The sequence below is a fragment of the Antechinus flavipes genome, chromosome X, assembly GCF_016432865.1.
Source record: "Antechinus flavipes isolate AdamAnt ecotype Samford, QLD, Australia chromosome X, AdamAnt_v2, whole genome shotgun sequence".
Taxonomy (NCBI): domain Eukaryota; kingdom Metazoa; phylum Chordata; class Mammalia; order Dasyuromorphia; family Dasyuridae; genus Antechinus; species Antechinus flavipes.
Window position 1 is genome coordinate 54090139 of NC_067404.1, and position 11727 is coordinate 54101865.

General features: G+C 44.5%; 1 protein-coding gene across 1 annotated transcript; it reads right to left on the reverse strand.

Moving 5' to 3' along the window:
* Positions 1-7496: 7496 nt before the first annotated feature.
* On the reverse strand, positions 7497-10639 carry SOWAHD (sosondowah ankyrin repeat domain family member D). The gene has a single exon (XM_051969006.1). The coding sequence runs from the start codon at positions 9113-9115 to the stop codon at positions 8171-8173; it is 945 nt and encodes a 314-aa protein (XP_051824966.1). The 5' UTR covers positions 9116-10639; the 3' UTR covers positions 7497-8170.
* Positions 10640-11727: the final 1088 nt, after the last annotated feature.

Consider the following 11727-nt stretch of genomic DNA (forward strand, 5'->3'; position numbering starts at 1 on the left):
TTTCCTCCCAACCCTTCCCTTCTTCTCAACTTCCCTGTTACTCTTTGAGGGAACCCAATCACCCAGGCTCGCAATCTAGATGTCATCCTTAAATCCTCACATTTATCCCATGTATCCAATCAACTGCCAAATATTGTCATTTCTTCATGCTGTCACTCGCTTTCTGTAGACATGTAGATTCGCATGATTGTAGACATCCTCATCGCCTCTCTCTTGGATAATTGCCAAAGCCTCCTAATTGGACTCTCTGCTTCAAGTCTCTCCTCATACCGATCCATCCCTACAGGTACCAAAGTGATGTTCCCAAAGTCCATACTTTAGGTCCTCTCTACCTCAATTCAGCAAACTCCAGTGGCTCTCTATTACCTCTAAGAAGGGAAGGGAAGGGAAGGGAATAAGCATTGACCATGTGCCGGGCACTGTTCTAAGCACTTGAAACTCAACCCCCTCCCAATATTATCTTATTTGGTCCTCATAACAATCCTCTGAGGTAGGTACAATTATTTTATACATTTTATAGTTGAGGAAACTGAGTGACATTCCCAGAGTCACATAGATACTAAGTATCTGAGTCAATAGATTCAGGAGCTCTCAACCCAGAGCCTGTAAGGGGATTGCAAACTGGTCAGAAGAGATTATAGGGGACTCCTGTGCGGACACTTGGCACACCTGGGTACTCCATATTCCATTTTGTGTCACAGTTCAAAGGGAGAAAGTAGCACTAGCGTTTGCAGCTAGAGGGAACAGAGGCCTTTCTTGGATAAGGACGGGAGAGCAGACTAAGAGAGCAATGGCCACACCTCTCCCCTGGTCATATCATCTTAGAACACTCAAAAGTGCCAAATACCCAAACCTAGCTCTGAAAACAGCAGGGTGAAAAAGTCTTAATCTTTAAACAGGGCCACTCCCCTCTCCTTCCCCACCCCTTACAAAGGAAACAGAGCCCAACTTGAAAGTAAAGTTCAAATTCAACAAATAGGCTTGAAAAGTGAGCAAATAACAAACAGCAACAAAGAAACTGACCATAAAAAGCTGCTATGGTGACAGGGAAGATTGAGACACAAATTCAGAAGGCAACAATGTAGAAACAGGTATAAGCAAAACCTCAAAGAAAAATGAAAATTGGAACAGGTCCATCAAAAATTCCTGAAAGAGCTAAAGAAATAGCAAAAAAAAAAAAAAAAGAAAGAAAGAAAGAAAGAAAGAAAAAGAAAAAGAAAAAAAAAGATTTAAAAAATCAAATAAGAGTAGGAAAGGAAAAATTGGGAAAAAATGAGTTATGCAAGAAAATAATTAAAAGATAATTAACAGCTTGGTAAATAAGGCAGAATTGGTTCAAATAAAGAAGAATTATACATACACACATATACACACATACATACATGCACATAGGTATAGAAATCTATCTTATCCAGCAGGAAAATAGGAGGGAAGGGGATAAAAGAAATGGGGGTTGATGATAAAGGAAGGGTGCTTTAAGGAAGTTAGTGATCAGAAGCAAAGCAGACTAAAGAGGAGGGGCAATAAAAGACAGACAAACACATACAGAAGAAAACAAGATGGAGGGAAACACATAATAATCATAACTGAAAATGTTAATGAGATGAAAATATCCATTAAAGTGGAAGTAGATAGGAGAATGTATTAGAAACCAGAAGCCGACAATATACTGTTTACAAGAAATACATCTGAAATAGAAAACAGAAAGAATAAGGCACTGGAGCAGAATCTTTTATGCTTTTATTTGAGGTTAAAAGACAGAGATGGCAATCACGATCTCAGATAAAGCAAAAGTAAAAACAGGCCTAATAAAAAAGAGAAAATCCATTTTTACTAAAAAGCATCATAGATGATGAAGTAATATCAAAATTAACTACACATGCACCAAATGGTAGAGCATCCAAATTCTTAAAGGAAAAGTTAAATGAGTTGCAGGAGGAAATATTGGGGAACCTCAATTTTCCCCTCTCAGAACTAATCTAACCATAAAATAAATAAGGAAAAAGTTAAGGAAATGAATAGAATTTTTAAAAAATTAGATATGATGAACTTCTGGAGAAAACTGAATGGAAATAGGAATATACTGTACCTTTTTCTGACTTGTATATAGCACCATCAAAAAACTGACCACGTTTTGAGACATAAAAATCTCACAAACAAATGAAGAAAGGCAGAAATATTAAATTTTTTTGGACCATAAAGCAATGAAAATGACATTTAATAAAGGGAGCTGGAAGCATGGATTAAAAAGTAATTGAAAGCTAGATAATCTAATCCTAAAGAATGAGTAGGTCAAAGAACAAATCATAGAAATAATAATTTCATTAAAGAGAATGCTAACAATGAGACAACATTCAAAATTTGTGGGATGCAGCCAAAGCAGTACTTATAGAAACTGCCTATCTCAAATGCTTATATCAGTAAAAAAAAGAGAAAAAGTAGATCAATTAATTGGATATGCAACTAAAAAAACTAGGAAAAAGAACAAATTAAAAATCTATTGAACACCAAAATAAAAATCCTGAAAATCAAAAGAGATTAATAAAATTGAAAGTAAAAAAGCCATTAAACTATTAACTAAAAGGAGGAGCTAGTTTTATGAAAAAATCATAATAAAATAGATAAATTTTCTGGTTAAGTTGATTTTTAAAAAAAGAAGAAAACCAAATTGCCAATATCAAAAATGAAACAGGTGAATGCACTATCAAGATGAAATTAAAGCAATTATTAGGAGCTATTTTGTCCAATTATATGACATTATAACTGAGGGAAATGGATGAATATTTTTTTTAAAATTGCCCAGCTTAATAGAAGAGGATACAGTATACTTAAATAGCCTTAGAAAAAGAAATTGAAGAAGCCATCAATGAGCTCCCTAAGAAAGAATTACCAGGATCAGATGGAGTCACAAGTGAATTCCACCATTTAAAGAACAGTTCAATCTGATACTACACAAGCTATCTGAAAAAATAGATACTGATTCCTTTTATGATACAAATATGGTTTTGTTATCCAAACAAAGGAAAGTAAAAACAGAGAAAGAAAACTCTAGGCCAGGAATATCAGTGGAATGACATAAATAGAATATTAGCAAGGAGATTACAGAAATATATCACAAAGATCATATGCTATGACCTGATAGGATTTATACAAGGAATACAGGACAGCACAATATTAGGAAAACTAAGCACAATTGACCACATCAGTAACAAAACAGCAAAAATTATACAATTATATCAATAGATACACAGAAGCTTTTAACAAAATATAACACCTATTACTATTAAAATTACTAGAAAGCATAGGAATAAATGGAATTTTTCTTAAAATGATAAACAGTATTTATCAAAAACCAAGATCAAGTGTTATCTGTAACAGATAAACTAAACCTTCCCAATAAAATCAGAGAGCAAGGCAAGGATGCCCACTATTACCATCATGATCTAATACTGTACTAGAAAAGTTCTCTATAGCAATAAGAAAACAATAAGGCAGGTTGCTTTGATAAAGGCCTAATTTCTCAAATGTATAGGGAACTGAACCAAATTCATAAAAATACAAGCCATTCCCCAATTGATAGTCAAAGAATATGAAAAAAGTAGTTTTTCAGAAGAAATTGGAGCTATCAAGAGTCATGTGAAAAAAAAATGCTCTGAATCACTATTGATTAGAAAAATGAAGTTTAAAACAACTCATACCTATCAGATCAATTAAGATGACAGAAAAGGAAAATGAAAAATTCTGGAGCTGATGTAGAAAAATACACTAACCTACTGTTGGGAGTTGTGAAATGGTACCAGTTCACCATTCTGGTAAACAATTTGAAAATATGTCCAAAAGGATATAAAACTGTGCAAACATCCTTTGACCCAAAAATATCACTATAGTAGTATAGGTCTGATCAAAGAAAAAGGGAAAGGACCTATATGTACAAAAACATTTCTGGCAGCTCTTTTGGTGGTGGCAAAGAATTGGAAATTGATGGAATGCTCATCAATTGGGAAATGGCTGAACAAGTTGTGGTATCCAATTGTGATGAAGTAATATTGTGTTATAAGAAATGACAAGGGAAAAAATACCTGGGTAGGTCTATATGAACCCATGCAAAGTGAACTGAACCAGGACAACATTGTACACGGTAACAGCAATATTGAAATAATGATCAACCGTGAAGACTTATCTGCTTTGATCAATACAATGATCCAAAATGATTAAGGATTCATGATGAAAAATGTTATCCACTTCCAGAGAGAGAACTAATGAATTCTCAGTACAAATCGATGCATACATTTTAAACTTTATTTTTCTTGTCTGTTTTTGGCAATGTGGCTGATATGGAAATATGTGTTTGATGATTTCACATGTATATATTTCTTGTCTTCTTAATGGATGGGGAAGAGCCAGAAGGAGGGAGAGAATGTGAAATTTAAATTTTTAAAAATTAATCCAAAAATAAATAATGTTTTTAGTAAGAAAAAATTATAACAGTTCTTTTTGTGGTGGCAAAGAATTGGAAACTGAGGGTATGCCCATCAATTGGAGGATGACTCAACAAGTGATGGTGTATGAATGTGATGGAATACTATTTTGCTGTGAGAAATGATTAATGCATTGCTTTCAAAAAATGTGGGAAGATCTAAATGAACTGATGCAAAGCGAAATGGGCAGAAGCAGGACATTGCACACAATAACAGTGTCATAAGGAAAATTAACTATGAAAGACTTAATAATTGATCAATACAATGATTCACCACAGCTCCCAAGTAGTCTCTCTCTCTCCCTAGATGCATACACACACATGTATATTTATACACATATATATAAATATACATATATACACATATGTGCATATATTGTATATACATATATATTTAGAGTACAGATTGAAATTTATTTTTTTCCTTTCTCTTTATTGCTTTTATTTTTTTTTGAAACCTGGGTAATGTGGAGCTATATTTTTGCATAACTGTTTATGTATAATGGATATTGTACTTCTTGCTTTCCCAAGGGGTGAAGGAGATGTGGATGAAAGGAAAGAATATGGAATTGAAAATGAAAATAATTTTAAAAATATTCATAGCAGCTTTTTTTGTGGTGTCGAATACCCACAAGTTAAGGAAGTACCCACCTATTGGGTGATGATTGAACATGATCCTTTGGTGAATGAATTTAATGGAATAGTTTTCACCACAGCAAATGAGAAAGGGGTGGTTTCAGAGACAACTGAAATGTGAGCAGAATGACTACAACATTTTAGGGGAAAACGACTCTGAAAGATTTTAGAACTTTGGTCAATGCAATGATTAACCTCTAGTGCAGAGGACCAACCATGGATCATGTTGCCCACCTCTGGACAGAGAGGGCTGACAAAGTGCAGAATGAGACCTATATTTTTGAACATGGTCACTATGGGACTTTGTTTCGCTCAGTTATCCACATTTGTTTCAAAAGCTTTGTAAACTTTTTTGTAAGACTTTGTAAAAAAAAAAAATCTTAGTAAAGTACTTTTTAATTGGAAGTAGAGAGAACAAAATTGCTTAAGAACAATAAAAATCAATGATTCCACCAGGGATCATGTGACACTTAGGAACCTGCATTTGGAATGAGAATCCCTGGGCTTCAGTACCTCCCTGACCTATAGTGCCACATTTACAAGCCCCAGCATAATAATACCACCTGCCTCTCATGAGCATTGTCAGGACCCATTGAAATATATTAATATTATGTTAATTCCTTGTAACTATCAAATTAAGGGGTGGCCTCTAGGTGTCTCACTCAGTTACTCTAAGGGAGGAGAGAAATGGGGTCCACAAGCAATCTTCAGACTTTGAATAGTCTGAGTCATTTCCTCTGGAACCTCATTCTCCCCAATGCCTTAGTACCATTTTAAGATATTAAAAGTTGAAATTGAACTCAGATTTTTTGGAACCAAGCATATGTAGTTACATATATAGGTATGTGTTACCTTATGGATGAGATGCTTTTTTTATCCTGAAGTAACTAAACTTCCTTTAGTAGAGTCTAAAATGGGCCATATGAAGCAGTGCAGCAGAACGGATATAGAATCAGAAAGAGTTCAGTTCAAATCTTAACTTCTCCCAGGTATATAACAGGTATGGCCAAGCAAGTCACTTGAGTGATCTGAGTGGGTTCACTGAAAAGAACCCCAATTCTGGAGCCAGGGAGCCCAGGAGCAAATCTGGGCTCAGAGAGTTCTAGCTCAGAGGCCATGGGCAAGTCACTTCATCTATTCATTAGGCAACATTGCCACATTTTGGACTTCACTCAGAAAGCTTTAGGAATTGGAGGCTAAAATGCATTTTGACCTCATCAATAAGGTATATGTGTATATGTGTGTGTATATTGGATACAGTTCTTTCAACTGTTTTTTTTTTTAAATTTTCCTCGAGATTATTGACATATATATATGTATACATACACACAATTATCTATGTATATTGTACATATGAGTAAGATCCTGAAGACAACCCTATAGTGAAGTTTTAATGTAAACATGACTTTAGATTATTGAATTTGGAGATCACCAGTAGCACACTGTTTCTCCCTGCCCTTGGCACGGCGAACCAACAGACAGTAAGTGGGTAGGCCATTTTGGCCAATTTTAGAAGTTCTGCTTTCTGAAGGGAAGAAGGATGTTTGGGTGATATTAAGGAAGAAAAGCAAGGCTCTCTTTGGTAGGCCAGTAAGTCCTACATAGAATATCAGGCTGGGTGGCTTTGCCTGGCATTTCTTCGAGTCTCTACGCTGTATATTTTCCAGTGAGTCAGTTTCCTGCCAATCAGGACTTGGTTTGCGAATTCTAGGAAACAGAGGCCTGACATTAGAAGGGCTACTCATGCCCAGGATGTCACCAGATTTTTGAGAAAACCAGTGTCTACGTTCTGTGATATTTCAGAATGCAGCAGCCACCAACTGCTTATCCCTCTTTTCACACTGAGTCAATCTCTGAATTCATTTCCAGCTAAAACCAGGCATTTCCCCAAATCACAGCTGTTAAACTTCAAAAAGTGAGAAGAACCAGTACCTCTGAAAAGAAGAAAAAGGGGAAAAAAAACCCTATCTGGGCAAAAAGAAAAAATGCCATGGGATATGTTTCATCAATAGAGGCCATGAGGTAGAGTGTATGACTCAGCACCCAAAAAAACGGAAAATGAGACTGGGGCTGGCTCCCCCTTAGATCCTTTTTCTCGCTCACTCGACTGATTTTCCAGCTTTCAGTGCCCTCAGTCTGGACCTGAGGGGCCAAGAACCTCAATTCAAAAGTTAGAGGGGGGGAGCAAATGTGATGCCAAGATCCGTGGTCACTCATGAGCGCTCCACTAAAGTGGAGATGAAGACCACTCCTCCTAAACACCAGAACTTGAAAAAGTTACCCCTTCATCACCTGGGCAACTCTAGCCTCCCGCTGTTGTGCACTCTCTCTCACACACAGACACACACACACACAAAACAGCTTTAAAGACAGCTCTGGCAAGTTAAAAAAAAGAAAATTCCCATTTTTAATGTTCAGGAGAAGTCAATTCTGTGACTGAATTTCTCCTTCTAGCAGGACTGGCCCTCCCGTCTGACACTCCAGCTAGAACCGTCCTTGCCAGTCAGGAGCTGTTCCTGCCTTAGGGGTTTCCGCGTTAACTCCAGTACCCCAGAAAATGTTCCTCACTAAACGTCAAGAACGGCTGGTCTGGCGTCTTGCATTTCACTCCTGCACAGCTGAGAACCCTTTCCTTAGTTTCGACGCTTCCGGCCCATCAGGTCAGAACTGGTCCCAACAGCAGCTTCCTATCCTCCGGACCCGAGGTACTTTTTGAGAGGATTGTGGCAGGTTGGGCAGGTTAGGCCCCTCTTGGCCTTAAAGTTTAGATCAGCCCTATCTCCCCTAAGCAGCTCACAAACCCGGAGGGTTTTGGGGGGTGGGGTGGGAGGAAAGGACACGGGTCTGACCGCTACTCTGCTGACTTCGGGGAGCAGTTTGCAAACCCCTAAACTGAGAGTGGGTTTCTCGATCCCTCAGAAGGAGCCCCAACAGACTGCGCCCCCCCACCGCACCTCGAGCCCCAAGTAGGGGAGAATCAGAGTAGGAGGTGAAGGGAGAGCCTCTCCCGCCACCCTCCCGCTGCCACCCCGAAAATTTCCAAGCTTTTCCAGTCCCTCACCGGTCTTGGAAGAGATAGAACAGTTGCCGGAAAAATCCCTGAATTTGGGACACCCTGGAGGCCTTGTCCCCGCCCCGGGCCCCTCGGTCTGTCCGCTCCTGGAGCAGGGCGATCCAGCTGCCGCGCCTGATGCTGCAGTTGTTGTTGGCGTTTCCGGTCTGGCCTCGGCGCCACAGAGACCCCGACGGGGCGCTCGTGGCTCTAGGGGTCTCTTCGCTCTCCTCGGCGCCCGCCAGCTCCCGCAGCTCGGGGGCTACGTCGGGCCGCAGGTAGTGGTACGCGCGGTGGCCGCTGTGGTCTCGGCGGCTGGAGTCGGCTCCCAGGGCTCCCACCAGCACCTTGATGACCAGGTCGTGGCCCTGCTGCGCCGCCAGGTGTAGCGGGGTGAGGCCGCCGCTGCCGGGGGCGCTCACGTCGAGAGACAGCCCGTGCCTCCGAGCGAAGTCGTGCATCCGGATGAGCCCCTCGTGGCTGCCGTGTTTGGCCAGCCAGTGTAAGGCGCTATAGCCCGTGAGCGGGTCGACGCGGTTCAGCAGTCCGGGCTCGGCCTCCAGCAGCTCTTGAAGCGCCTCGAAGCGACCCTCGGCGGCCGCCAGCATCCACGCGTGCTCGCGGGGTTCCAGGCAGAGCCCGCCGGGGCCGCCGGCCGCCGAAGCCGCCGCCGCTCCGGCCGCGGGCTGCTCGTCCTCCCGCTCGAGCCCCACCGGCAGCCCCAGCAGCTCCCTCAACTCCCCTCGCCGCCGCCCCGGGATCCCCAACGACAGCCGCAGCGAGGTCCGCCAACTGGGCTCCCGCGGGGCCCTACCCAGGCTGCGGCTATCCAGGCTCAGGTTGCGGGACTGGCTTCGGCCGCCGTGGACGGCCGCAGGCGGCAGCGGCGGCGGCGGCGGCGGCGGCGGCGACAGCGGAGGCGGCTCCGTCTCCCCTCGGGGTTCAGCCATGGCCCCTCGGCTCCGGTGGCGGCTGTCCCCCACTCGGCCGAGTCTCGCCAGGAGCCGGAGTGGGGCGCGGGGGCACTTGGGCAGAGGGGGCAGGAGCCGCAAACGGAGAGGGAAGGCCCGGCTCTCAGACCCCACTGCCCGCCCCCGAGCTGCCAGCTGCCTGGCCTGCCGCGGTCACCCTGGGCCCGGCCCGACTCCACCCTGGCCCCGTCCAGGTGCGCTCCGCAGCCCCGCCTCCTCGGCTGCCCGGGCCGGCCCGGACACGCCCTCGGCATCCCAGGGTCGCGACCAGCTGGCCGCCTTTGCCCCGCGGCCCCCTGCCAGAGGCGGGGGCAACCTGAGGCTGGCTGCCGGAGCTCCTCCCTCAGGCTCCCCGGGCGGCCTCAGCTCCCGGCGGTTGGGCCCCGCCCGGCCCCTTCCCCCGCCCCCTTCCCTCTCCCTTCCTCACTCTCAGGGCGCTCTGAACTTTGTCCCGCAGCCTCCTTTGTCCCCGGGTGGCGTTCAGAGCCTGCCCGTGTCCCTCCGCCTTCCTCTCGCCCTCTCCCTGGCCTATCGCCTGACCTTGAGTCAGGGCCACCTTCCTAGCCCCATTTCCAGTCCTAGCCGCCAGGGAGCTGTCCAGGGAGAAGCCAGCGTGAGGTACTCTTCCTTCCCCGGACAGAACTTGTTTGTTTTCTCCCCCCCTCCCCCACCTCCCACTTTGCTCAGTCTGGGACCTTTGAACTGCTGAGAAGGAGACCGGCAGGTCGAGGATTTGGGAAGAGAGCGCGATGCTTTTCCTTATCGGACTCACTCCCGACCTCTTCTTCCAGGTGATTCGGCCAGGCCCTCACCACCTCCGTGCGTGGAAGCCCAAGCCAGGCTCCTGGGGACTCCGGGGGGGCTTGGGCAGGTTTGGGAGGCCTTCCTCCATGGGAGTACGAAGGAAGGGACCGGCCGTTCTCGGCCATTCTGTTCTGTCCCTTGGCGCCCCTTCAGAATACTCCACCAGCTGGACCGCCCTACCGAAGGCCTCACTACCACATCCCCACCACCCTGGCAAAATAACCAGGTGCTCACTATCCCTGGACTGCCGCAGTTGCTTTCTACACCAGTCTCCGAATCCCGGCTCCGCTCCCATCCAGTCCTTCCTGCAAATCCAGCCAAAACGACTTGCCTTTGCCCTTGAGTCCCCCTTGTCCCAGAATCCTCCGGCATATTGTCTGGAGGGGGAAAAGGTATTATCTCGGCTCATTCTGTAATCTGGCCCCGGCCCACCTTCCCCACCGTACCCCGCTATTTTGGAACAGCCCCATTTGCTTCCGCCAAACCGTCTGCATCCCTTGACCCAGCAAGTCTTGCAATTTCCCACTTCTACATTTTTGCAGTAAGCCAGTCAACGAGAACTTATTAAGCACTTGCTAAGTGCAAGGCAGTCTGCTAAGTGCCGAGGCGACCAAAAGCCTGTATTCTAGTAGAGAGACAACATGTAAATAAATTTGATCCATATTAAAGTAAGTGGATGTTGAAGGGAAGGAGCTTAAGAGCTGGGCCAGCGGATTGACTCCTCCCTTGAGGTGCCTTCCGCCCTCTTTTTTCCCCTGAGGCAGTTGGGGCTAAGTGACTTGCCCAGAGTCACACAGCCAGGAAGTGGTAAGTGTCTGAGGTCAAATTTGAACTCAGGTCCTCCTGACTTCAGGACTGGTGCTCTACCCGCTGTACCACCAAGCTGCCCCTAATTTGCTCTATCTACTGTGCCTCCTCCCTCTCTTTCTTATTCATTCTTTTAGGTCAAGTCAAAGCCATCCCCTGCTCTGGGAATCATCCTCCAGTAGCTCTCCCCACACTCTTACCTCTGAACCCCTGTAGGCCTGACAGTAACAGTCAGCTACATTTATTATTGCCTACCCCGTATGAGGTTATTTTTTCATGCGCATTAACCTTGTCTTCCTGATTCCGCAACTTTAATTCAGTGAAACATTGATGATAGTCATTTCTTGGAGGGAAGGAGCCAGAGAACTAGAGGCGTGATTTTATGGATGGGAGGAGAAGCAATTATAAACTCACTCACTAGAGTTATCTGGAAACTTCCTGTCCAGGGTGTAATGTGTTGGGGCACTGAGGTGAAATGAGTAACCCAGCTAGTTTGAGTCAGGCAGGATTTGAACCCAGGACTTCCTGATTCTCCAGCTAGCTCTCTATCCACAACACCTTGCTGCTTCATGAAATGAGCATAGAATCATAAATGTAAAAGCTTGAAGGAATCTCAGAGGCCAGCTCTCCAGCACCCTCATTTTACAGATGAGGAAACTGAGACCCAGGGAGGAACTGACTTAAGGTCATAGACTGAGAGACTGTGAGGCCATCTAGTCCAGCCCCCCAGTTTTATAGATGAGGAAGCTGAGACCCAGAGAGACAGTGACTTAAGGTCATAGATTTAAGAGACCTTGAAGCCATCTGTTTCAGCCCCCCAATTTTACAGATGAGGAAGCTGAGACCCAGAGAGACAGTGACTTAAGGTCATAGATTTAAGAGACCTTGAAGCCATCTATTTCAGCCTCCCAATTTTACAGATGAGGAAGCTGAGACCCACAGAGACAGTGACTTAAGGTCATAGATTGAGAGACTGTGAG